Here is a 27,186-nt window from a genome sequence, read left to right as displayed (position 1 = left end):
TCCTATTGTATGTATTTATGTATTTATTTATTTTGAGACAGAGTCTCACTCTGTCCCCAGGCTGGGGTGCAGTGGTGTGATCTTGGCTCACTACAACCTCCGCCTCCCAGGTTCAAGTGATTCTTCTGCCTCAGCCTCCCGAATAGCTGGGATTACAAGTGCCCGCCACCACGCCCAGCTAACTTTTGTATTTTTAGTAGAGACGGGGTTTCACCATGTTGGCCAGGATGGTCTCCATCTCTTGACCTTGTGATCTGCCTGCCTTGGCCTCCCAAAGTGCTGGGATTACAGGCATGAGCCACTGCACCCAGCCGGATATTTTTTTCTTTAGAGCACTTACTGCATCAGCAGATGTGGCTCTCAGTGCCACAAAACTCTGCCTCCCAGGTTCAAGCAATTCTCTTGCCTCTCAGCCTCCGGAGCAGCTGGGATTACAGGCGCCTGCCGCTATGCCCCTCTAATTTTGTATTTTGGGGTTTCATCATGATGGGGTTTCATCATGTTGGCCAGGCTGGTCTCGAACTCCTGACCTCAAGTGATCCATCCACCTCGGCCTTCCAAAATGCTGGTATTACAAGCGTGAGCCACTGCGCCTGGCCAGTTGATCAACTTTCAAAGAAGGAATATTCACAAATTTAGATTTAGAGAAGTTTATAAGGAGGCCGGGCTCGGTGGCTCACACCTGTAATCCCAGCACTTTGAAAGGCTGAGGCAGCCAAATCATGAGGTCGAGTTCAAGACCAGCCTGGTCAACATGGTGAAAACCCATCTCTACTAAAAATACAAAATTAGCCGGGCATGGTGGTGGGTGCCTGTAATCCCAGCTACTTGCAAGACTGAGGCAGGAGAATCACTTGAACCTGGGAGGCAGAGGCTGCAGTGAGCCGAGATCATGCCATTGCACTTCAGCCTGGGTTACAGAGTGAGATTCCATCTCAAAAAAAAAAAAAAAAAAAAGAAAAAAAAAGAAGAAGGAAAGGGGAAGTGGCTTGTCTGAGGACACTGAGGCTGTGGGACAGGACGTCACAGGAGAAGCTCATTCTGGCTGACTTCCCAGCTGGTGTTCTGCACCTCTCTCAGTATCTTAGGAACCAAGTTACCACGACACACCTATTAGAGTGGCCAAATTCTGAAATGCAGATGATACCACATACTGGCACACTGGAGAGGACGTGGAGCAACAGGAACTCTCATTCATTGCTGGTGGGATTGCGAAATGGTCCAGCCACTTTGGCAGACAGTGTGGCAATTTCTTCTAAAACTAAATATAGCCTTACCGTATAATCCAGCAATTACATTCCTTGGTATTTACCCGAGGGAACTGAAAACGTACGGTCACATAAAACATACATATGGATCTTTACGGTAACTTTATTCATAATTGCCCAAACTTGGAAGCAACCGAGATGCTCTGCAGTGAATGAGTGGATTAACTGTGTGTCCAGACAATGGAATATTACCCCGTGCGAAGAAGATATGAGCTCTCAAGTCATGAAAAGACGTGGAAGAGAGTTAAATGTATATCATTACATGAAAGAAGTCAGCCCAGATAGGGGATCCACTGTCTGATTCCAACTATGTGACACTCTAGAAAAGGTAAAACTATAGAAAGAGTGAAAAGTTCATTGGTTGCCAGAATAAAAGGCTTGGACAAGAGGAAATAATCCCAGTGGAAATGGAGAAACGCAGGAACAAATGAAGAGCAACAGAAGCAGCTAAATATTTGGGTAAAGACAGGAATTTTCAATGATGATTTCATCATGAATGAATTAAGGAAACATTCATGCATGCTCATTCCGTATTTGATGACATTGCAAACATTGTTTTGAAAACTGTACTTTGCACTAAAATTAAAAAAGAGGCTGAGGACAGTGGCGCATGCCTGTAATCCCAGCACTTTGGGAGGCTGAGGCGAGCAGATCACCTGAGGGCAGGAGTTCAAGACCAGCCTGGTCAACATGGCGAAACCCCATCTCTACTAAACATACAACAATTAGCTGGGTGTGGGGTCACGTGCCTGTAATCCCAGCTACTCGGATGGCTGAGGCAGGAAGATCGCTGGAGCCCGGGAAGTGGAGGCTGCAGTGAGCTGAGATTGCACCATTGCACTCCAGCCTCGGTGATGGAGAGAGACCTATCTTAAATAAATAAAAATTTTAAATGACAGCATATATATATACATGCACACACACACATATGTGTATATACACACATGCATATATGTATATACACACATATGTCCATATACACGTGTATACACACACATGTATATACACATATATGTCCATATACACACGTGTATACACACATATGTATATACACATGTGTCCATATACACACGTGCATACACACATATATGTATATGCACACATATATTATATATAATATATGTGTATATATACACATATGTATATATACACATACATGCATATGTATATATACACATATATGTATATATACACACATATATGTATATATACACATACATACATATGTATATATATACATATATGTATATACACACACTTATATGTATATATATGCACACACACACCAAATAGACACATCGATGAGAGAACACTATATATACAAATGTACAAGGGAAATTTGAACATAAGACTTCAGATGCTGATTGTGGTAGCTGAGGTAGGAGGGGAAACAGGGTGGACTATGTGCTACAGAAATAGTCATCCTTTATCAATTCTCTGGTTTTCCTGGAGCATGTTGACTTCACGTTGATTTTTTTTATGTGTTCTGCAAAAAAAAATGTCTTTAAATGGGCCCTTGGAAATTTACCAGTGGTGTGCTGGTAAAGGCTTGACCATCAGCTCTCTGAAAAAAAAAGCAAAAGGAAACACAGAAAACAGCCCTGACGTGTAGCGTTTGCCGATTTCTCTGGTGTAAATACTCACACCACGGTTTTGACGTGAGTTTTACATTTGGTAAAAGCAAATTGCGCCTACTTTGAATAGAAGGATTGGGACGGAGATACGGTTCCTGTCAGGCACTAATTAGGGAGCAAGCCTTGCCTCCTATTGCCTTGGCTCTCATGCAAGAAAAAAAAAAAGTAAAATTTGTGAATCTGTGTTGCTTCCTCAGCCCCATCCTGGGTAAAATTGGAGATGTGTACAGGGCAGGGAGAAGCTGTTTATTTCCGTGCCTGCGGTTGGACCTTGTTAAAGATTAGAGCTGTGATGCTAGCACCTGGCGGACCACATCCTGTGCATTTTTCAGTTTTGCTCAGTTCCTGACTCTGGTATAGCAGAAGCATTTTCACATCTACGACACCCGCTATGTCTTGGTAAACCCCGGCAGGGAAGGGAGGACAAGGTTAAAATACGGTTCCGAGGACCTGGTCTCTCCACAGCGCAGGCTGGAGGTGGGAGCCCGTGGAAAGCCAGGTTCATCCAGCATCGGAACCCGGGCCAGGCCGCCAAGGCTAATATTCAGGACAAAGCCAGGGGCAGGGTGGGAATCCTGTGGAGATGACCATCGTCTTGAGGTCTTCCTTCCAGGGCTCCCTCCGGGCCCGAAGATGGCGAGAGACGTGGGTGAGTCCCTGCTACCACCTCACCCTCAGGTTGCTTTTTCGGCTGAACAAGAGGCTTCTCCCAGGCAGGAAGGGTGGGGCACAGACACGTGAGCCAATGTGGATGACCTGGGGAGGGCTTTGCAGTTGAATCTCCTGAAAACGGCAAGAAGTGCAGACCTCCGGGCAGTCGAGACTCAGATTCTCTAGACACCTCCCTTTGGCTGAGCCAAGCCAGGGCTGCTCAGGAACTGGGGACCTTGAGATTGGATTCTATTGGAAGGAAAGACACAGGGATTGCAATGTGCCGAACTCTGTGAGGACCAGGGTTTAGCTTGAGTTCCCCAGTCTGTCCACGAGGTCCAAGCCTGAGATCACTACGGCGACCACATGTCAGGAGGAAGACTGGTCAGCAACGCAGTGACCGTGCTGGAACAGTTTTGAAATATTTGAACTATTCTAATGCAAACTCTTCTTTGAATGACGTTTCACGTTGTATCTTACGTCATTTTGTTTATGCAGATGTCGTCTTTGCACTTGACATTTAATTGGTGTTTAAGTCGCTAATATTGTGTGTGTATCTGAGTCTAGTGTGGGAATCATTACTCCATGCCTGTGCATCCCACACCAAGTAACGTTTTTGAGTGAGGACGCTGTGACGTGCTGAGTCTGTGGCATGCCTTGGACATAAGCATATAGCTTGCCTTCTCCAGCTGGGATCAAAGTCTTAGAGGAATGCAAAGGTGGAGGGGCCCTCTGAGAATATGGAACAACGACAGCTCTGTATCACCCCTCTTACGGAAAAACCCAGAGTAACTGCCCATGTTTTCTGTGACCTTAGATTGTGGAGGAACCGACAGATGCCGATTCTGCCAGCCACTCCTTCCCTAGTGGGCACCACACCCTTGTCCCCCATCCTTCCTGGGCACCTGGTATTCAGATACTAGGGGAATATTAATCAGGGCCCAACTAGGAAAACAGAAACCCTTCTCTACAGTTAACAGAGAGGGAAGTAAAGGCAGGACGGTGCCCCTGCATTGGATCCCAGCACAGGCAAAGAACATTAGTGGAAAGGTGATGAAATCTAAATAAAACCTGTCATTTTAATTACTGTATCAGTGTTAATTTTTTTCTTTCTGGCAGATGTGCTGGGGTCGTGTAAAGCCTGAACATTAGAGGGATCTGGATGAAGGGCATATGGGAACTCTCTGTATCTCTGCAACTCTTCTGCAAATTTGAATTTATTCCCAGGTAAGAAGTGTGTTTAAGAAATAAATTAGTCAGCCAGGCGTGGTGGCTCACGCCTGTAATCCCAGCACTTTGGGAGGCCGAGGCGGGTGGATCACGAGGACAAGAGATCAAGACCATCCTGGCCAACACAATGAAATCCTGTCTCTACTAAAAATACAAAAAATTAGCCGGGCGAGGTGGCGGCGCCTGTAGTCCCAGCTACACGGGAGGCTGAGGCAGGAGAATGGCGTCAACCTGGGAGGCGGAGGTTGCAGTGAGCTACGATCGCACCACTGCACTCCAGCCTGGGCGACAGAGCGAGACTCTGTTAAAAAAAAGAAAAAAGAAAAAAGAAATTTCTTCCCCAGATACCCTGGTGTGGTATCTCGAGGGCATGGACGCAATGCAGCAGTGTTGTTTGCTAAGGCGTAACAAGGGCGGCCATTGCTCTAGTTCCCAGTAAGATCCTCATTTCCAGCTGAGACCTTGTCAGTCTGGACTTCGCTGCTCACATCACTATCAGCATCTTGGTCACAACCATGTAATCAGTCTCTAAGAAGTTTCAAACATTCCCTTCTCTTCCTGTCTTCCTCTGGGCCCTCCAAATAACATGAGTTAACAAATTTCAAGTGAACAAGACATTATTATTGATGATTTATAGGTTGTAGGTTGGACAGCAGATAGGGCCTGTTTGCTAATAACTCCCCATTTTCCCTTCCTCCCAGCCCCCATAACCACCATTCCCTGCTGTGATGTTGTGACTCTGGTGACTTTGCAGACCCCCTGTGACATCATGCAGTACTTGGTCTCTGCATCTGCATCACTTGGCATGATGTCCTCAGGGTTTGTCTGTGTTGTCGCCCATGGCAGAATTTTCTTCCTTGTTTAAGGCTGCATAGTATTCCCCTGTGTGTGTACCACATTTTCCATATCCATTCATCTGTCATGGACATTTAGATGATTTTCACGTCTTAGCTATAGTGCATAGTGCTGCAGTGATCAGGGGAGTTCAGATGGCTCTTTACATATTGATTTTTTTTTTTTTTTTTTGGAGACAGAGTCTTGCTCTTCTTGCCCAGGCTGGAGTGCAGTGGTGCAATCTCAGCTCACTGCAACCCCCGCCTTCTGGGTTCAAGCGATTCTCCTGCCTCAGCCTCCCAAGTAGCTGGGATTACAGGCACCTGCCACCACCACACCCAGCTAATTTTTTTGTATTTTTAGTAGAGACAGGGTTTCACTATGTTGGCCAGGCTAGTCTCGAACTCCTGGCCTCAGGTGATCCACCTGCCTCGGCCTCCCAAAGTGCTGGGATGACAGCCGTGAGCCATCATGCCTGGCCTGTTTATTTTATTTTATTTTATTTTATTTTTTAATTTTTATTTATTTTTTTTGTTTTGTTTTGTTTATTTTAAATATAGACCCAGAAGTGGGATTCCTGGGCCATATGGTAGCTCTATTTTTAATTTTTTGAGGAACCTCCCCACTGTTCTCTATAGTGATTGCCCAATTTTTAATTCCCACTGAAGTACGCGAGGGATCCAGTTTCTCCACATCCTCACCAACACTGTCTCCTGAAAAAAATAGTATGCGTCGTAGGATATTTTTTAACATGTTATATACCTTGTTGGGATTTTAGCAAAGATCACAGTATGAAAAATTTGGGGAAGGATTTCTATGGCTCCCATTTCTAATACGAGGAAATGTCAGCTTCTAGTTGTGTCATGTCTTGCCCAAGAGCTGCGACCGTTGACTTGTGGAGTTGGGATGGCGTCCAAGTCAGTTGGTTGCCCGACCTTTATTCTGCCTTGTCCCATAGATTTAGAAAGAGGCTGACACATCGGGTACCTAGTTTAGGGTCATCTGATCCTAAGCCACATTTAGGGTAAGTGACATTTTTCAGAAACCAGCACCCTCCCTCTTGTCTCACTAGTGGGAAGGCGGGAAAGAACAGGACAGAAAGCTCTTCCTCTTGTGTGAGGCAGCTGCTGTGGAAACCCCACAGGCAGGAGGCCCCTGGCCAGCACATCCTGTCAGCTTGTGTCTGCTGCAGAGTTCTGTCCTTGCACTGGTGCACCCCAGGCCAGGCCGGACTACTGGGACCGGGGCCATGTCTCCCCACCCCACCGCCCTCCTGGGCCTAGGTGAGTCCTGGAGGCAGCGGGGAGGCTGGAAAGGGGGTCGGGAGGTCTAGAAAGTTCCCTGCTCAAGCCTGACTCCAGTGCAGAAGATTCTGGGAAGGAAAGTGTCCTCCTCCCCCAAGACTGCCCTGCTGCTCTCCCCAGGGCCTAAGTCTGACCAGAGAAGACCTTGTCCTAAAAACAGGGACCCGGGTATGGGGATGAGGTCAGCTTTAAGAAGGGCTGGGGGAGCAGGAGCCTTTTTGGAAGAGGAGACTTTGGGATTTATCTTGAAACCATTTTGCAGCAAGAAGGATTGCACTGAGATAGTGATGTCGAGGAGGGTTGGTTTGGTCCTGATGAAATGCTGAACGCCCCCCAGCTCCATCCAGCCCTGTTTTGATAGCAGCCCCGTAAGGAGACTGGGTGGTGGCATTTTTCTCACTGGGGCTTCTCTTGCAGTGCTCTGCCTGGCCCAGACGATCCACGCGCAGGAGGGTGAGTCACACCTTTGTCCCGTCTTCCCCGTCCCCTCTGGCACCCCAAGGGCAGTCCTGGGTGGGAGTCATGTTGATGCTTAGAGGGCCTGGAGGGACCCCTTTAAGTATACCCTAGATTGGCCGGGCGCAGTGGCTGAAGCCTGTAATCCCAGCACTTTGGGAGGCCGAGACAGGCGGATCACGAGGTCAGGAGATCGAGACCACCCTGGCGAACACGGTGAAACCCCGTCTCTACTAAAATACAAAAAAAATTAGCTGGGCGAGGTGGCAGGTGCCTGTAGTCCCAGCTACTCGGGAGGCTGAGGCAGGAGAATGGCGTAAACCCGGGAGGCGGAGCTTGCAGTGAGCTGAGATCCGGCCACTGCGCTCCAGCCTGGGCGACAGAGCGAGACTCTGTCTCAAAAAAAAAAAATATATATATATATATACATATATATATATACACACACCCTAGATTGCAAACTATTCCAGATGTAAAATGCATAACCCTCACCCAGTTCTCTCTCGCATCCTCCACCTGTCTTATTTTGCCTTTCTTATTTTCAAAAATTTTATTTTTAATTGACAAATAATTGTATATGTTTGAAGGGTACGTTGTGATCTGATGACGTGTGGACACATGGTGGAAAGATTAAATAAAGCTGATTAACATATCAGTCCCATCACATACTTATTTTATTGTGATGAGAATATTTTAAATCTCCTTTTAGTACTTTTGAAATATACAATAAATTATTATGAACTATTGTTCTGCTGTGCAACAGATCTGAAAAACTCACTCCTCCTGGCTAGTTGAAACTCTGTATCATTTGATCAGTGTCTCTCCCATATTACTGGAGGCCCTGCAGCCTCCAGTAACCACCATCCTACTCTCTACTTCCGTGTGATCAACTTTTCTTAGATTCCACAGATAAGTGAGATCATGCAGTAATAATTGTCTTTCTGTGCCCGGCTTATTTCACTTAGCACAATGTCCTCTGGTTCATCCATGTTGTTGCAAATGATACAACGTCCTTCCTTTTTTAGGGCTGAATAATATTCCATTGCATAGACACACCACATTTTCCTCATCCATTCATTTGGCAGTGGACACTCGAGTTACTTCCAGGTCTTGGCAGCTGTGAGTAGCTCTGCGGTCACCCTGGGAGTGCAGGCGTCACCTTCACACACCGATTTCCACAATGAGAATTCAAACCCAACACGACGGCCGGGCGCGGTGGCTCAAGCCTGTAATCCCAGCACTTTGGGAGGCCGAGACGGGTGGATCACGAGATCAGGAGATCGAGACCATCCTGGCTAACCCGGTGAAACCCCGCCTCTACTAAAAAATACAAAAAACTAGCCCGGCGAGGTGGCAGGCGCCTGTAGTCCCAGCTACTCAGGAGGCTGAGGCAGGAGAATGGCGTGAACCCAGGAGGCGGAGCTTGCAGTGAGCTGAGATCCGGCCACTGCACTCCAGCCTGGGTGACAGAGCAAGACTCTGTCTCAAAAAAAAAAAAAAAAAACAAAAAAAAAAACAAAAAAAATACAAAAAAACCCCCAACACGACAAGGTTAAGCCCAGCAGTTTTCCCCAGACCAGCCCACACTTCACTCGGCAGCTTCTTGGTGGGGAACACGACAGTCACAAAGGGCAGACTCTGAACATTCCATCTCTTCTCCATCCTCCTAGATGCATCATGTCACCCAGTCCTGGTGATTTCACTCTCAGTTTTTCTCATCTTTCCCTCTCTCTTCATTGACTTTTCCTGTGTCTCCCCCCAGTGGTGGCCGCTCTCCCCTCCGTGGCTCCCCGAGGCCGGCCTCAGCCTGTCCATGCCACTGCTGCCCGCTGCCTTCCTGACCCCAGGGACGCTGTGATTTGCGAAAGCACAGACATGACCATTGTACTTTCCACCGTTTTTAAATTGTATTCAAAATTTTTCATTTACTATCTCATTGTAAGATGAATTTTTTTTTCTCAGAGCCCTTCCCCTGTTTATCTTCAGATAGAATCAGACCTGTGTACCTCTCTTTGGTCTGGACATGCCCATTTTCCCACCCACATCCTGTCCCTGAGGACTTTGCAGAGGAGGTCAGCTCCACCGCCCACCTGTCCCCTAGATTCCTGCGCTTACCCACAGGAAACTTAACCGCAGTTCACAGCTGCAGATTGGACAATTCTCCGAGCAGTATCTGTCCTCCCTTCTAGACGTCCACCTCCAAAGGGCAGGCACCCTGTGTGTGTTTCTCACATTTGTGGAATTAGCAGCCCATGAAAAGCATCTTTAAACGGATTGATAAGTAACTGAGATATGGTTAAAAGAAAGAAAAATGAACAAATGGGTGGGTTTGGGGAGATGCTGTTCAAAGGATAGAAAATTTCGTCCAGACAGGAAGAGTAAGTTCAGGATTGTGCAACATAAGGATTAATCACAATGTATCGTATGCTTGAAAATCGCTAAGAGGCAGATTTTAAATGTTCTCACCACAAAAATTATGCAAAGTAAGGTTATATGAATTAGCTTGATTCAGCGAGTCCACAGTGTGTATCTGTACCAACACATCATGTTGTACACCTGCAATATATGCAGTTTTAATCTGGCAATAACAGAGAATGAATGAAGACGGGATGAGCGAATTGAAGCCCTGCCAGCTCTCTGCCCTGCTCAGGGATTTTGCTAATTTTGACACAACCTTCCTGTTTCAGGGCATCAAACCCGCCCTTCCTCCTCCACCCCAAGCCCAGTTGAGATAAACAGGGTTTTTCAAGAGCTTTAATAACAAGGAAATGCAAATTCGGCTGAGGAGAAAGGAGAAACTATAGAGGAAAACACAGAGGTGGTGTCTCCACAGAGACCTGCATTAGCAATGGGGACCTGTCACGGGCTGGGCATCTGCTGTGAGCAGATCAGGGCTGGGTCAGGGCTGGGGGCTTCACCCTCACCCCATCGGACCCTCACAGGAGCCTGGCAACCCCCGTCCCACACTCAGTCCCCCCCGGGGACCGGCCAGTGCCCTTCAGGCCCCAGCACGAGCCATCTCCAGAGCCCTCGCTCCCCTGTCCCTTGTCCTTCACGAATGACCCTGTCATCCCCGTCCTGTGCCCCCTCCCGCCCTCTGTCCCTCTGGAAAGTGACCCTGGGCCCTCGGCAGACATGAGGGGCCCCAGGCTGCTCCAACACTTCCCACGTGACCCTGAGCAAGGCCCAAGTTGTGAGCAAGTCTCGGGGTCCTTATTGTCAACTGGGAAAATAACTCTGCACCGATGAGGATTCCCGCACATGTAGAAGGTGCAGGAGGCCTGGCGATGTTCTAAGGTTGGGCTGTGGTCGTGGCTGCACAACTCTACAAAATTGCTAAAATCCCTGACGTGTGACGCTAAAATGACATGTGTGGCATGGTGACTTCCTATGGTGGACGCTGAGGTCCTTCTCTGCTTCCCTCCTAGGGCCCCTGCCCAGACCCTCCATCTCGGCTGAGCCAGGCACCGTGATCCCCCCGGGGAGGCCTGTGACTATCGTGTGCCGGGGCCCGGTTGGGGTTCAAACATTCCGCCTGGAGGGGAAGAGTATATCCGACTACCATGATACTAATGATGTGTCTCAAGCTAGTCCATCTGAGTCCGAGGCCAGATTCCGCATCGACTCAGTAAGTGAAGCCAACGCCGGGCTTTATCGCTGCATCTATTATAAGACCCACCGATGGTCTGAGCACAGCGACTACCTGAACCTGGTGGTGAAAGGTGAGGACGTCACCTGGGCCTTGCCCCAGTCTCAGCTCGGCCCTCGAGCACAGGTCCCTGGACCCTGTCCCAGCTGCTGCCCTCTCTCTCTGTGGCCACCCTTGCCCTCCTCCTGACCCCCAAGCCCTCCTCTCCCCCTCTCCCTCTGCACACACCTCCCCTCTGCCCTCGCACCTGCTTAGGTCCCTGGAGCCCTGGTCTCCTCCGGACACCACAGATGGCCTGGACACTCAGCCCCAGCATCCGGTGGGCTCAGAGCTGGCTCTGCTTGGCTGGGTGGGGAGTGGGTTCCCAGAGATTAGGGGGCGACGCCCCTACAAGGGGATGAGTGTCTTTTCACACAGGGTGGATGGTCTCACTTGTTATTCCTTTCCACTGAGCCAGAACCTGCCCCAGGCAATGTGCTTCTCCTGGTGTGGTTCATCTCCCACTGGGCAAAGCACAGGGCCCAGGGATGGCCCCTGGTCAGGGCTGGACAGGGCTTTGGGGAAACCTTTGGTATGTGACCACACGCACCCCTGTGTGTGCTCAGCCCGAGATGTCCTGGAGTCAAAGTCCACTGGAGAGGCTCCAACCCACCTTCATGTCCCCCCAGGACCTCAAAGGTCCCCTGAGGTCAAGCAGAGCTTGTGGTGGGAGGAGCAGAGGGAGTGACCAGCCCCAGGGAGAATGGGGCAAGCAGCGGGGCTCTCCCCAGCCTCCTGTCCCCTGCCCCGTTTTCTCAGGAGTCTCGGGACATTGTCTGGGATTGCCTGATGGCCATGCGGCCTTTGGATGGGGGCTCAGGGTGGAGGAGGGCAGGTTGGTTGGGACGGGTTCTACATCCTTCTCTTGCCCCTGTTTGCAGAAACCTCTGGAAACATGGACTCCCCCGTCACAGAGCCCGACTCCTCAGCTGGTCAGTAGCAGGGTCCTCAGCCGGAAGGGATAACAGGGGGATCTGTGCTGGGGATGCAGCTCCGAGTCTAGCCCTCGGCCCTGGGCTTGGAGTCAAGGTCTAGGGAGGCCACGGGAAGGAACTGACACCCGCCCGGCTCTGGGAGGTGGCTAATGCTCCTAGAGACCATAGCAACAATGGTACCGTGATTGTAACCTCATTCCAAGCCAGGAACTGTGGAAAACACTTAATGCAAGCACCACTCTCCAGGGGAGGTACTAGTCTGGTTCTCTAACTCCTCCTCCTCTGTAATATGCAAAACAAAAATTAAAGTTTCTTGCTTAAAGTCACAAGGCTATGAAGGGGCAGGGGCAGGGGCAGGGGCAGGGGCAGGGGCAGGGGCAGGAGCCACCCACCCGGGCAGCCCCACCCCAGACTTTCGGGTTCTCCCGAGCTCCATGCTGCCCCCTTGTGGGCGTGGCCTCACCATTCACCCCGCTCTGCAACTGATGGAGGGACTTAGAACTCACCTTCCAACCTGGGACACCTGGAGAGGGACGGTGATGCTCCTATTGGCTCTGTGATCTCCGGGGGAGGCCTGAACAGTGGAGTAAGGTCCCGTAAGAGGAGGAGGGTGACAGGGAGGGGACGTAGCCTGTGAACGGTGACCAGGATGAAGCCATGAGGCTTCCCTTCCATCTGGCTCTGCCCTGGACTCTGTGATGGTAGAGAAGCTGCCCCTGGCTCTGGCCCTGGACTCTGTGTGATTGAAGTGAAGCTGCCCCAAGTCCCTGGGTCTCAAGTTGTCCATCTCCCCCGTGATCTGTGACTGGAACTTCCCAAGGGAGGACACACGGGGTCATAAGACATCCGCGGACCCTTCTCCACCTGGGTTTCCATCACCAGAGTGGTCGTCCTCGGACCTAGACCCAGTGATGGCCTGTGAGGCTCGGGCTGTGAGCTCAGGCAGGTGGGACCAGGGGCTGAAGCCACATGGGGAGGTGGGAGGAGCCATGCTGTGCTCCTTCCGGACCCCCTCAGAGGCTCCTGGGCTGCTGGAGCAGGACGGGACGTGCTTCTGAGTCCAGCTGACCTGGTTCAAGTCCAGTGTCTGGTTTTTATTGGCCTTCTGTCTGCAGGAATATCTACCCTCTCTTTCTCTCTCTCTCCCTCTCCTTCCCTCTCTCCTCTCTCATCTTTCATGCAGTGACATATAAAGGTTACGAGGACAGACCCTCCTGCAGCCAGATGGCTGGGTTCATGGTTCAAATCCCGGTGGTTCTGCCACCCCCCCGGCTCCATGCCTGATGGTGACTCACCCAAACGTCCTGTGTCCCAAATTCCTCATGTGAAACATAGGCAGTAAAATAGCTGTCCCGGTAGAATCGTTTAGGGGAGACTTGAGTTCAAGTATACACGGCGCTGACATCAGTGCTGATTAGAAAACCCCAAAGGAGGGGTGCTGCTATTAATACTGAGGAAGTATTTTGTCCTCACAGGGACTGTGCCAGGCACTGAAGGCTCTGGGTGTGATGCACCGTGAATGAGGAGAAATGGCCTCCCACCTTGTGAACTTCAATGGGGAGAAACAATTAGAATGAGCGATAGAAATGCACAGGTTCTCATACATGCATATACAAATAAAAATATATGATTTGCAATGGAGAATTTCAGATCTATAATTTAAATTATAATAAATATTTTTCCATCATATATTATGTATATAAGGAAGATAATTATATAATAAGAATATGTTAGTGTATCACTACATATGACTATAATGTATGTTATATATTATATGAAAGATAATTTACTATATAGCATAATAAATTTCAACTGTTATAATTAATAAATAAATATAGGTATTAATGTAAACATACCATCTATTATGTATACATTATATATAACTATAATAGAAAAAATATGTTATATTTAATTACAGGTTTCGATTTAATATAAATTATACATTATATGTTATAGTGAATATATGTAACATATGAGTTATAAATCATATACAATTAACACTATATACATTAAATTATGTCTATATCAAGATTACATAATTTAAAAATATATTATATATTATACATTTGCATAATACATGATACATATAGCTATAAATAATATAAAATGTATACTATTGCACATGAATAATACATATGCAATTTTAAATGGTGGCAAATGTTATGAAGAGCAAGCCCAGGAAGTCATGGTGTAGAATAACGGGTGGTGTCCTGGACCTTGGAACGTGGACGAGGCATGAGAGAAAGCACACTCCAAGAGAGAACGTCTGCCTTTCTTGAAGGATATTGAAGATGCTACCTAGGCAGCGGGGGAGGGGAGGGATGCTGTTCCTGGAAGAGAGACGCTTGGCTCGGACCCTGGGTTTTGGGGAGCCCCACAGGACCCCATTTGGTTACCTGTGAATTGGGTAGTGGCGTGCACTGTGCTGAGGACGGTGAATGTTCGAGGAGATGACGGGCCGGCCCGGAATGCGCTGCGCAGGGAGCCTGGGCGGCGCCGCACACACTCGCCCGCTAGCTGCAGGGCTTCAGGAAACAGGAGCACATCGGGGCTTGGATTCTTCCCACAGGAGGGCGGGTTATATCCCCATGAGGGGGTTGCCGCGAGGGCGATAAAATCAGACACGGGGATTCTTGCACTCTGGTGGGAACCCAGAAGGAGGTCAGGGAGGGAAAGTCTCCCTCCCTCTTCTTGGTGGTTGGTCTCTGCCTAGATCCACAGAGGGCAGAGACCAGCGATGTCTACCACAGCTTCATGCCCAGGAAACGTGCTGTATCTGCACTGTCCAGTAGGGATGGCATCAGGCACATGGGGTCACTGAGCCCTCGAGATGCAGACAGTGCAGCAGGCTTCTCACACCATTCGACTTTGGATAAATTTAAATATCAGTAGCTACGTGTGACTCTCATACTGGACAGTAGATGTAGAAAGTTTCCATCATCACAGAAGACTCTGCTGGATGGTGTTGGTCTAGAAGGAGCGGTCAGGGTCCTGGGGAGTGAAGAGAGATCCCCACAGTGGACATGGGAGGACTCAGAGCCTTCTCTGTCCAGCTCAGGACTAACTCCATTTCTTTCTAATTCCTCCCTCCCAGGACCCATGCAGAGGCCATCGGACAACGGTCACAATGAGCGTGAGTGATGGGGACTATGGAGCGTGAGCCTGGTGTGTGCCTCCTGGTGAACGAGAAAGAGGTTGGGCTTTGGGGTTGGTCAGATTCCCACTCTGCCAATGGCCACGGCTGTGTCCCTGTGCAGAGGACCCCAGCACTCAGGACCCCGGTGGTGGAAGAAGGGGATAACGATCCCTGTGCTGCAGAACTATTATTTACCTGAGAGATTTTATATATTAGTAAGTTTATGACACGCACGCGACATGTGTGTGGTATACAGTAGGTGCTCAATAAATGCACACTGCTGAAAACCTGTTTCTGTCTTTCTTAGATGCACCTGCTTCCCAAGGCCTGAGTGCTGAGCATCTTTATATTCTCATTGGGGTCTCAGTGGTCTTCCTCTTTTGTCTCCTCCTTCTGGTCCTCTTTTTCCTCCATCGCCAGAATCAGATAAAGCAGGGTAGGTCTCAGGGGCAGGGTGGAGTGACCTGGGGAAGCTGTCAGGAGAGGCTAGGAAGAAGGTCTCCTTAATTCATACCCCGACTGTCCTCAGGTTCCCCCAGAAGCAAGGACGAGGAGCAGAAGCTACAGCAGAGGTGAGGCCCCTGGGAATGACTCCTGGGCCTCCACCCAGTCCTCTGCCCCCAGGCTGCCCCTGAGGTTCACTTTTATTTTTCCTCTCAGGCCCGACCTGGCTGTTGATGTTCTAGAGAGGACAGCAGGTAAAGGGGGAGGAGGAGGGACAGGCCTGGGATGGGGAAGTGGGAACTTCTTGCCAATCCAGATGCAATGTGGGGGGCGGGGGGAAGAATCTTTGGGAACATTCTAGAAGGTCGTATTATTGATTGGGTGCAGGATGTCAACTGAAGCTGGGGGGTCTCAGGCAGATTTGCCTTGTGACATCCTTCCCAGAAAACTGGCCATGTATTTTCTCCCCCAGACAAGGCCACAGTCAATGGACTTCCTGAGAAGGCCACAATCAATGGACTTCCTGAGAAGGACAGAGAGACGGACACCTCGGTGAGCCTTCCTCCTAGTTATTCAAGTTCCCCACATTTAGCAGCTTAAAAAAATCTCAGTTCCTTGGACTGGGAATTCAGGAGTGGTTCAGCTGGGCGGTTCTGGCTCATGGCCTGTCCTGAGGTTGCTGTCGAGAGGTCGCCCAGGGCTGTGTCCATCTGAAGGCTCTTGTGGGCTGGAGGCTCTACGTCCAAGACGCTCACTCCCACGGCTGTGGGCAGGAAACCTCTGTTCCTCTCACAGGGGCCTCTCCACACCGCAGATTCCCCCAGAGGGAGGGATCCAAGGATGGGTGGCGGGGAGGGGCGGAAGCGCGATGTCTTTTGCCTCAGCTTGGAAGTCAGGAGTCTTCCCTTCTGCCTTGTTCATTGTCACATAGACCAACCCTAATACCCTGTGGGAGGGCTCTTCACACGGATGCAATTTCAGGAGAGGGTCCTCGGGGCCCATGGAGATGGCCGCCACAGCCCTCCAGCCCCACAACCCCTCACCTCACCCTCCACCAGGCACTCCCTCACCCTGGGTCTCTCTCTCTCAGGCCCCGGCTGCAGGGAGTTCCCAGGAGGTGACGTATGCTCAGCTGGACCACTGGGCCCTCACACGGAGGACAGCCCAGGCTGTGTCCCCACAGTCCACAGAGCCCATGGCTGAGTCCAGCACGTATGCAGCTGTTGCCAGACACTGACCCCAGGCCCACCTGGCCTCTGCACCTGAGGATATAAAGTCACTCTAGGAAAAGGCTGAAGCGGCCATTTGGAAGGCTTCCCCTTGGACTCATCTTCATCCAGAAAGCCAGTCAGGCAGCCGACCTGGAGACATGAGCTGGAGACTGGAGGTTTCTAACCAGCATCCAGAAGGTTCGTTAGCCAGGTAGTCCCTTCTACAATTGAGCAGCTCCTTGGACAGTTTCTCAGTTGATTCCAGAGACCCAGCTACAGTTCCCTGGCTGTTTCTAGAGACCCAGCTTTATTCACCTGACTGTTTCCAGAGACCCAGCTAAAGTCACCTGCCTGTTCTAGAGGCCCAGCTATAGCCGTCAGGCTATTTCCAGAGACCCCGCTACAGTCAATCAGCTGATTTCCTGAGCAGTGATGCCGCCTCCAAGCTTGTCCTAGGTGTCTGCTGTGAACCTCCAATGACCCCAGGGACTTTGCTATAATTATCTGCCCTGTTAACCCTAAAGACCTTCCTAGAAGTCAAGAGCTAGCCTTGAGACTGCACTATACACACACAGCTGAGAGCCAAGCCCAGTTCTCTGGATCATGCTTTACTCTGTGCATCAATAAATAATTTTGAATACCTCACATCTGGCAACCTCAGGCCTGGTCCTGGGTGCATAGGTCTCTCGGACCCAGGCTCTGCTGTCACAGTTGTTCAAAGCTGAGCGTGGGAAACAGGACCTACAAAGGAGGTGTCAGCGTTTTCTTTTTAAAATTTAATTGATCAGGATTGTACATATTCAAGGCGTAAAACGTGATAATTCGTTATACGCATACATTGTGCAATGATAGCCACAATCAAATTCATCAGCGCACCCACTACCACGGATATTATACATTAGATATTCTGAATTTGCTCATCTTAGGACTTCCCGTTGGTGTCACTGTTTTCTGACAAATCACGTGTATCAGGAATGAATGAGGGAGGTGTGGCTGGGTGAAGGCAGAGAGCTGACCCTACAGGTCCACATCTGCGCATACATGCACAGGAATGCATGCTCTCACACACATGCGTACACACACACAGACATGCACACACACTCACACGCCTCAGGACATCCAAGGAATCACTGAGCCTGCTGTTGGTTGAGGCATATCTGAGTATCCACCCTACCTGTAGGGTAAGATGGTACTCTCTCAAATGCAGATTGAAACAGAAAATTACCCTATGCAGCACTAGGAGGTGACAATCTCATTTGGGTTCATCTGTGTTTGTCTTTAAAAAACAAAAGCAGGCCAGGCGCGGTGGCTCACGCCTGTAATCCCAGCACTCTGGGAGGCTGAGGCGGGCGGATCACGAGGTCAGGAGATCGAGACCATCCTGGCTAACATGGTGAAACCCCGTCTCTACTAAAAATACAAAACACTAGCCGGGAGTGGTGGCGGACGCCTGTAGTCCCAGTTACTCGGGAGGCTGAGGCAGGAGAAGAGCGTGAACCCGGGAGGGATAGCTTGCAGTGAGCTGAAATCACGCCACTGCACTCCAGCCTGGGCGACAGAGTGAGACTCTGTCTCAAAACAAAACAAAACAAAAACCCCAAAACAGTCACAAGCCTGAGGTGGAGACTCCAATGGGCATGGCTCTGCGTGAGACCCTGTGGGGAAAAGAAAGATCAGACTGTTACTGTGTCTATATAGAAAGAAGTAGACATAAGAGACTCCATTTTGTTCTGTATTTGAGATGCTGTTAATCTGTGACCCTACCCCTGACCTTGTCCTTGCAAGAGACATGTGCTGTGGTGACTCAAGGTTCAGAGGATTTTGGGCTGTGCAGGGTGTGCTTTGTTAAACAATTGCCTGAAGGCAGCTTGCTGGTGAAAAGTCATCACCATTCTCTTAATCTCAAGTACCCAGGGACACACACACTGCCAAAGGTCGCAGGGACCTCTGCCTAGGAAAGCTAGGTATTGTCCAAGGTTTCTCCCCATGTGACAGTCTGAAACATGGCCTTGTGGGAAGGGAAAGACCTGATCGTCCCCCAGCCTGACACCCGTGAAGGGTCTGTGCTGAGGAGGACTAGTGTAAGAGGGAAGAAGGCCTCTTGGCGGTTGTTGGCGGTTGAGATAGAGAAAAGCATCTGTCTCCTGCCCGTCCCTGGGCAATGGAACATCTCGGTATAAAACCCGATTGTATGTTCCGTTTACTGAGAAAGGAGAAAACCGCCTTAGGGCGAAAGGTGGGACTTGCTAGTGCAATGCTGCTCTTAATGCACTAAAAAGGTTTATGGAGATGTCTACATATGCATATCAAGGCACAGCACTTTTCCTTAAACTTAAGTCACAGAGATCTGTATTCATATGTCTTACTGCTGACCTTCTCCCTACCACTTCCCTTTTTTCTAAGATGGCAAAGATAATTATCAATAAATACTGAGGGAACTCAGAGACCGGTGCCGGCGTGGGTCCTCTGTATGCTGAGCAAAGGTCCCCTGGGCCCACTTTTTCTTTCTCTATACTTTGTCTGTGTGTCTCATTTCTTTTCTCAAGTCTCTCGTTCCACCTAACGAGAAACGCCCACAGGTGTGGAGGGGAAGGCCACTCCTTCAGACCCCACCTGAGAAGAACTGCACGTGTAAACCAATCATCAAAACACTTAAGACAGTTTGGCTCTGTGTTCCCACCCACATCTCATCTTGAATTGTAAGCCCTGCAATCCCCACGTGTCAAGGGAGACACCAGGTGGAGGTAATTGAATCATCGGGGCAGTTTTCCCCATGCTGTTCCTTTGACAGTAAGTGAGTTTTCATGACAGCTGATGGTTTTATAAGTGTTTGGTAATTCCGCCTGTATTCGTTCTCCTTCCTGCCTGCTTGTGAGGAAGGTGCCTGTTTCTCCTTTGCCTTCCGCCATGATTGTAAGTTTCCTGAGGGCTCCCGAGCCATGCTGAACTGTGAGTCAATTAAACCTCTTTCCTTTATAAATTACCCAGTCCCCGGAGGTTCTTTGTAGCCGTGTGAAAACAGAGTAATGCAACATTGTACCCCGTACGTATATGCCATTATTATCTGTCAGTGAAAAAAAGAATACGAAAAAAATCCCGAAAAAGCAAACCAAACAAATGAAAAATCCTAGAAAAGAAGCCTGCATGCCCACTACAAAGAGAATATTTTTAAAATACTATTTTTTATATATATATAGAAAGATTTTTAGGAATTCAGCAAAAACTCAGCCAGCTCTTTCTGTGGGGCAGTTGCTAATTTAGTTTAAGCAAACATGGACACATTAAATTCTCCTACAAACCCTTCACAGCGTGCTCTATTATTTTCCTCATTAAAAAAAAAAAAACAAAACTATGGACCGAGACATGAAGTAACTGGTCCAAGGTCGGCCAAGTCTCAGAGGCAGGGGCTTCAGACCCGGGTGAGGCTCCTGATTCCATATTATGAACCCCGGGACGGACTGCAGCTCAGTCTGCTGGGAGGTTTCTGTCCTGGTTCAAAGAGGGTGGGTGCCTGGCTGGCCTACCCAATTTTAATTTGTACTAAGCTTTAATTTTCTCTTTGTGCTCAGGTTTAATTTCCTCCTGTGATCTGCTTTCTATTGCTGTACTCTATATCTTTGCTTTCTTGCCTGAATATCATGACTGATTTTCCCTGTTCTTCACGTGGGACACGTTCTCCCTGCTTTATCTGTCTCTGTCTTTGTCTCTCTCTCTTTCTTTCTCTCTCACAATGTGTCTCTGTCTCTCTCTCTCTCTCTCTGTCTCTCTTTTTTTTTTTTGAGACAGAGTTTCCCTCTTGTTTCCCAGGCTGGAGTGTAATGGTGCGATCTCAGCTCACTACAACCTCTGCCTCCCAGGTTCAAGCAATTCTGCCTCAGCCTCCCGAGTAGCTGGGATTACAGGCATGCACCACCACACCCAGCTAATTTTTTGTATTTTTGTTAGAGACGGGATTTCTGCATGTTGGTCAGGCTGGTCTCGAACTCCCAACCTCAGGTGATCCACCCACCTCGGCCTCCCAAAGTCCTGGGATTACAGGTGTGAGCCACTGCGCCCAGCCATCTCTATCTCTTTTTCTGTATCTCTGTCTTTCTTTTCTGGTTGTTTTTCAACCATCAGCCGGGTGTTTTCTGCCATAACGTCTTGTTTGTTTGACTCTGAGGTTGACAGGTGGGTAAATGAACTCTTTAGCAGAAGGCGGACAGTCTGGACATAGGCGAGGATGTGTGAATTTTTCTACCCCTTGCAGAGCACAGGAGAGCTGAGCTGAGCAGATGCCACTGTCTGCTCCAGTGCAAGGAAGTCCAGGAAGTTCAGGCGGTGAGGTCACAGTGGAAACAGGACAGATATAGTTTAGGGGAAATTAAGCAAAAATACCACACTGTTATTTCTTGAAATATTAGTGGGAGGAGGATGGGTCCAGAGAGAAGACAGAAAATCAGATGCAGGGGACTGTCTTTTCTTCTTCACCTTCCAACCCACCCAACGCAGGGGCTAGAACTCAGGGTGATGAGGTCTGGGGACATTGCTGTGTGGAGATGTCCCTCCTGCTGCACGGCCCCCAAGCACCACCTGGGCAGTGCAGTGCGGCCAGGCAGAGAGGGAGGGCCTACCCTGTGCTTGTGATTCCCCAATTCCCCTGGGGTGTGAGCACCAGGAGGCTGCAGTGGGGCCCAACGTGGAAGGGGGGACAGGCCTCACCTGGGCCAGATGGGGCAGCAGCATATACACACAGACATCCCTGTGAGTATCCAGGGCACAGGCCAGGGGTCTGACCTTCCCTTTCTTGGAGCCTGGGCCACTGGGCAAGGTGTTGAGAGAAAGATTACCCAGTGACCTTTATTAAAGCAAAGTAGGGAGGGCTTTATTCAGAACCATCACCGTAGGTACAAGGACCACAGCGGTGGGATTTTGTAGTAGGGGAAATAAAATGGGCTTGACATTGAATACAGCTTGAACAAGTGAGAATGTTTGTCATATAAACTATAGGGTGGAGATATGTGTATATATATACACACACATATATATATACACACACACACACACACACATATATATATATAACCTTTTAGTGTCAAAACTGAACATAGAAAATAAATTCATGAAGCGGGGATATTTTCTGAGGGTGTCCAGGGCTGCCCGACACCTCTTGTTACCTTCTCTGTCATAGCCCCATTTAAAACACTCTCTCTGGATGAATACACCAAACCGCACAATCTTTGCTCTCTTGCTAGGAAGAGCATGTTTCACTCTTGGCTCTTGCTTACACACCTGCTGTCCAGTGGAAACTACTACTGAGGACATTTGAAAATAGTTGTGGTGGTAGCACGTTGTATTTTGGTTGGTGATGCCAGTTAGTCTCTGAAAACTTTCTGTGATGAGTATAAAATTATACACCTTCATCTCCTTTGTTATAGGATCTGGGACGCAGTATGCACTTGATTGCACCAACAATAGAAAATTTCTGGCATCCGTGTGAAGAAAGTAAACTATATCTTCCACTTAAACAAATAAAATATCTTTTTGATAAAAGGTGGCTATACGTTTAAGGCTTAGGGAGGAGGAATAATCAAGGAATATAAGTGTGTTGATGTCTACATGCAATTCTGACACTTAACCAGATTTAAAAGTGCTTTGAGAGTCCCCAAAGCTCTGCACCTGCTCCAGATCCACTGGGATTTAGAGCTAAAGCTTCCAAAAACTGTTGTTCTGCTCAGTCCTTCAGCCGTGAAAACCTGTTCTGTTCCGATTGCTAAGATCTAAGCTGTAAGAGCTGCGGGATGAGAATTTTCCTGTTGCTGTTCCAAGCAGTAAAACGTGCCTCATTTGGTCCTACATTGTACCTCCATAAAAATCACTTTGATAAAGAAAGGAGAAGGTCTTTACTTTTTCATGAATTTTTGCAGTTCCTTAAGGGCATATGGAGCCATCATCACAGCTGGTCTAGGATTTACAGATATTTTCTTGTTGCTTTTAGTTACCATCCAGCTCAATTTATTTAGTACACTATATCTATTCATTTGTGAGATTGCTTTCTGCTTTTATAGACCACTCCTCTTTCTCCTATTTGGATTTATTGATTGATCTCTAGAACAAAGTTGCTAAATTTTTTATCTTTGTTGTGATAAAACATTTTCTTCCCAACAAAAGAAAAAGATTTGTGCACATAGACTACATGAAATGTGTATTATTTTCTCATTCTTCCACCTTTTCCCCATCCTCTATAACACTGGGGTCAAACTGTTATTGGTTATTATACATTCTTTCAGAAATGTCTTTGATTTTCTAAAGCATCTCTTTCTTTTAACTAATCTGTACTTTACCAAGATTCTAATTTCCCAAATTCTCATACCAGTTAAATCACATCGTAACTTAATAACTTGTTCATTATTAAACAAATACAGTGTTTTTCAAGAATAAAGACAGTCCTATTTTTGATGAATCCCAATTTGAATTCTTTAAAAACCATTTACATTTTGGATACTTATAAAATTTTCTGTTAAATTAAACATGACTAAGAAAGTCATATATTTTACTTTGCATGATATAAATATAGAATGATTCTCTTTTCATTCTACTTTAATTATTGGCAAATTGAGAAATCATAATTCATTTATTTCTGTGTAGAATTAAAAGAGCAAGGCTGGAATCAGAACAATTATTATACAAATTGAAGGTGTGACCCTGAATTAAACATTTGGCTAATGAATGTATTTTAAATAAAAATCAACTGCACTTTCAAATTTTTTTTTGAAATATTTTGACCATATTGGCCAGGCTGGTCTTGAACTCCTGACCTCAGGTGATCTGCCTGCCTCGGCCTCCCAAAGTGCTGGGATTCCAGGCGTGAGCCATTGCGCCGGGCCCGTTCTTGTTTTCAAAAGCTCACTCATTTCTGAACTTCTGTGCCAGCGACTTCCTAGGCAAGGAAATGCCAGATATACCTTTTCTTGGACTCCAGTCCACTCGGGACATATTTTGTCTCCACCGGTAACCGTGGCCGTTGTGTTGAGGAAGGAACAAAAGCAAGAAAGAGATTCTCTGAGCAGGTTTCTATGAGCACCAGATTGTCGCCCGGTAGGGGCAACTGCAGGAACTGAAAGTTAATCTCCCCTGGGTATGACACCCACTGTTACTTTCCTCAAAATCTCACTTTCCTCCCCAAGGAAATACGGCTCCCCAGATGAACCACCACGTGGGTCTGGGGATGTGAAAAAGGGAAATGAAAGAGAAGGAATATTTATGATTTCAACCACACTGGGAACTCAAGGAACCTGCTGCAGCCAACTCGAGAAAGACAGGCCAGGCTAAATCTGGAGAAAAAAGAGATACACAAGTCCCATTTTTAGAATCCAAGAGGCCTGGAGTTTGTATTATTATTTATTATTATTATTATTGTATTGTATTTTTTTTTTAGCAGCAACACTTATATGGAAAGTACTTGGACACCTTGGGGTCTGTGTGTAAAGTTGACTCCAGTTGTGGTGAGTATGGAAGCTCCTATCTCAGGATTCTCGTTTTAGGGAAAATCACTGCTGGTCTGGAATTTTTTCTTTTTTGAGACGGAGTCTCGCTCGTCGCCCAGGCTGGACAGTACAGTGGTGCGATCCCGGCTCACTGCAAGCTCCGCCTCCCGGGTTCACCCATGCTCCTGCCTCAGCCTCCCGAGTTCCGAGTAGCTGAGACTACAAGCGCCACCACGCCCGGCTAATTTTTTGTATTTTTAGTAAAGATGGGGCTTCACCGGGTTAGCCAGGATGGTCTCGATCTCCTGACCTCGTGATCCGCCCGCCTTGGCCTCCCAAAGTGCTGGGATTACAGGCGTGAGCCACTGGGCCCAGCCTGCTGGTCTGAATTTAACTCCAGACAGCTCTTTGTTTTTTTTTTTTTTTTTTTTTGAGATGGAGTCTCGCTCTGTCACTCAGGCTGGAGTGCAGTGGCGAGATCTCGGCTCATTGCAAGCTCCGCCTCCCAAGTTCAAGCAATTCTCCTGCCTCAGCCTCCCGAGTAGCTGGGACGACAGGCGCCGCCACCATGCCTGGCTACTTTTCATATTTTTAGTAGAGATGGGGTTTCACCATCTTTGCTAGGCTGGTCTTGAACTTCTGACCTCGTGATCCACCTGCCTCGGCCTCCCAAAGTGCTGGGATTACAGGCGTGAGGCACCGCGCCCGACCACGGACAGCTCTTTCTAACCAGAATCATCACCTGGACTTCTGAGGCTTGTGGAAAAGATGAATCTTCTTGTCACTCACTTGATTTAAAAAAAAAGTTGGGGCCGGGCGCGGTGGCTCAAGCCTGTAATCCCAGCACTTTGGGAGGCCAAGATGGGTGGATCACCTGAGGTCACGAGTTCAAGACCAGCCTGGCCAACATGGTGAAACCCCATCTCTCCTGGAAAAAAAAAAAAAAAATACGGGCTAGGCGCAGGCTCACTCACACCTGTAATCCCAGCACTTTGGGAGGCCAAGGCAGGCAGATCACGAGGTCAGGAGATCGAGACCATTCTGGCTAACACGGTGAAACCCCGTCTCTACTAAAAATGCAAAGAAATTAGCCGGGCGTGGTGGCGGGCGCCTGTAGTCCCAGCTGCTCCAGAGGCTGAGGCAGGAGAATGGCGGGAACCCAGGAGGCGAAGGTTGCGGTGAGCCGAGATCACGCCACTGCACTCCAGCCTGGGTGACAGAGAGAGACTCCGTCTCAAAAAAAAAAAAAAAAAAAAAAAAAGTTAGCCAGATGTGGTGGCAGGCGCCTATAATCCCAGCTACTCAGGAGGCTGAGGCAGGAGAAGCACTTGAACCTGGGAGGCGGAGGCGGAGTTTGCAGTGAGCTGAGATGGTGCCACTGCACGCCAGCCTGGGAAACAAGAGTCAGACTTCATCTAAAACACACACACACACACACACACACACACAAATATTTACCAATGGGCACACAGGTGATCCTTGTTCCCTCAAAAAAAAAGAAACACACACACACACAAATATATTTACCAACGTGCATAGAGGTGATCCTGTTCCCATCTTCTTCCATCTCCAGAGGCAGTCAAATGCCTCTTTATTCTGTTTTCTCCACATGCCGTGCTCTGAGACTCATGGCTGTATTGCAGATAAGTGTTTTTATTTCTCACTTTATTTATGTATTGATTTTCAGTGAACAATTTATTGCACACGTCGATGTCCATACGTCTGTTTGCACACCTGGAAATACAGCTCTACACCACTTTTTTCATTTCCTCTTTCTCAAATACATTTTAGACACACTAGGAACATTTCTGCATTTTTTGGTATCAAAAGACCCCAATCATCTGCTCCTATGTTGGGCAATATTACCTTTCTGGATCCTCCTCTTGCTCATTGTTCAGTTTTTACCTAACCTGTCACATCCTCACAAACATTTTTCTTTTTATGACAAACTGGGTTGAGTGATCTTTGCCCCTAGTACTCACTGTTTTTTTTTTTTTTTTAATAGAGTCTCCCTGTGTCACCCAGGATGGAATGCAGTGGCAAGATCTCAGCTCACTGCAATCTCTCCCTCCCGGATTCAAGTGATTCTCCTGCCTCAGCCTCCTGAGTAGCTGGGATTACAGGAGTGCGCCACCACGCCCAGCTAATTTTTGTATTTTTAGTAGAGACGGGGTTTCACCGTGTTGGCCAGGCTGGCACTGGTATTTTTTTTTATAAGGACAACACACATTCCAAGACCTCTAGGTAGCTTAAATTTTGTCTATTTATCCCTCTGTGTGTTGTTTTTAAATAATAGTTCAGCTCTTTTGTATTTTTGCTTAATTCATCTGACTTTCTCCATTTCTACCATAAATTGAGTGAACAATGCAAGGTTTTGCTCACTATAGTGTTTCTTATTCCTGAGAAAGTTACTTGGAATCTATGACTAGTCTCTCATTAATTGTAAAACAAAACAGATAAATGGACAGAAGAATAGATAGTGAGATTATTACTTGGATTATTAGTAGTACTATTAAGTTGAACCAGAGAACACGGAGAGCTGAGTGAGCTACAAAAAAAGAAAAGGAAGCTGGGCGCGGTGGCTTATGCCTGTAATCACAGCATTTTAGGAGGCTGCGGTGGGCAGATCACCAGGTCAGGAGATCGAGACCATCCTGGCTAACACGGTGAAGCCCTGTCTCTACTAAAAATACAAAAAATTAGCCAGGCGTGGTGGCACGTGCCTGTAGTCCCAGCTACTCAGGAGGCTGAGGCAGGAGAATTGCTTGAACCTGGGAGGCAGAGGTTGCAGTGAGCCAAGATCACGCCACTGCACTCCAGCCTGAGCGACAGAGCGAGACTTTGTGTCAAAAAAAAAAAAAAAAAAAAAGAAAGAAAAGGAAAGGCAGTCACAGCCTTTGGCTGATTCATAGTCCTGGCCCTGGGACAC

General features: G+C 48.0%; 1 protein-coding gene across 6 annotated transcripts; it reads left to right on the top strand.

The window, feature by feature from the left end:
• Positions 1 to 3,209: 3,209 nt before the first annotated feature.
• LOC105496991 (leukocyte-associated immunoglobulin-like receptor 1) lies at positions 3,210 to 19,305 on the top strand. 6 transcript variants are annotated; one of them, XM_071087813.1, is made up of 12 exons: positions 3,226 to 3,551; positions 4,673 to 4,780; positions 6,762 to 6,900; positions 7,339 to 7,374; positions 10,806 to 11,099; positions 11,947 to 11,997; positions 15,095 to 15,133; positions 15,444 to 15,572; positions 15,666 to 15,708; positions 15,797 to 15,834; positions 16,053 to 16,132; positions 16,671 to 19,305. In XM_071087813.1, exons 3-12 carry the CDS (start codon positions 6,867 to 6,869, stop codon positions 16,815 to 16,817), a joined length of 891 nt encoding a protein of 296 aa, XP_070943914.1. In that variant the 5' UTR covers positions 3,226 to 3,551; positions 4,673 to 4,780; positions 6,762 to 6,866; the 3' UTR covers positions 16,818 to 19,305. The 6 variants fall into 6 exon arrangements, with proteins under 6 accessions (XP_070943917.1, XP_070943916.1, XP_070943914.1 ...); XM_071087812.1 differs by having other exon boundaries at positions 6,690 to 6,900; XM_011767648.3 differs by having other exon boundaries at positions 6,576 to 6,900.
• The last annotated feature ends 7,881 nt before the right edge of the window (positions 19,306 to 27,186 follow it).

This window comes from Macaca nemestrina, chromosome 20 (assembly GCF_043159975.1).
Source record: "Macaca nemestrina isolate mMacNem1 chromosome 20, mMacNem.hap1, whole genome shotgun sequence".
NCBI classification, from domain to species: domain Eukaryota; kingdom Metazoa; phylum Chordata; class Mammalia; order Primates; family Cercopithecidae; genus Macaca; species Macaca nemestrina.
The sequence above is the reverse complement of the archived record's forward strand: the minus strand, read 5'-3'. Positions and strand labels throughout refer to the sequence as shown.

Bases quoted from the DNA above. Each gene is read 5' to 3' on its own strand.
- LOC105496991 (XM_071087813.1), top strand. From the start codon at position 6,867: ATGTCTCCCCACCCCACCGCCCTCCTGGGCCTAG. The intron at 7,375-10,805 runs GTGAGTCACACC...CTTCCCTCCTAG, and splicing joins GACGATCCACGCGCAGGAGG to GGCCCCTGCCCAGACCCTCC. The intron at 11,100-11,946 runs GTGAGGACGTCA...CCCTGTTTGCAG, and splicing joins CCTGAACCTGGTGGTGAAAG to AAACCTCTGGAAACATGGAC.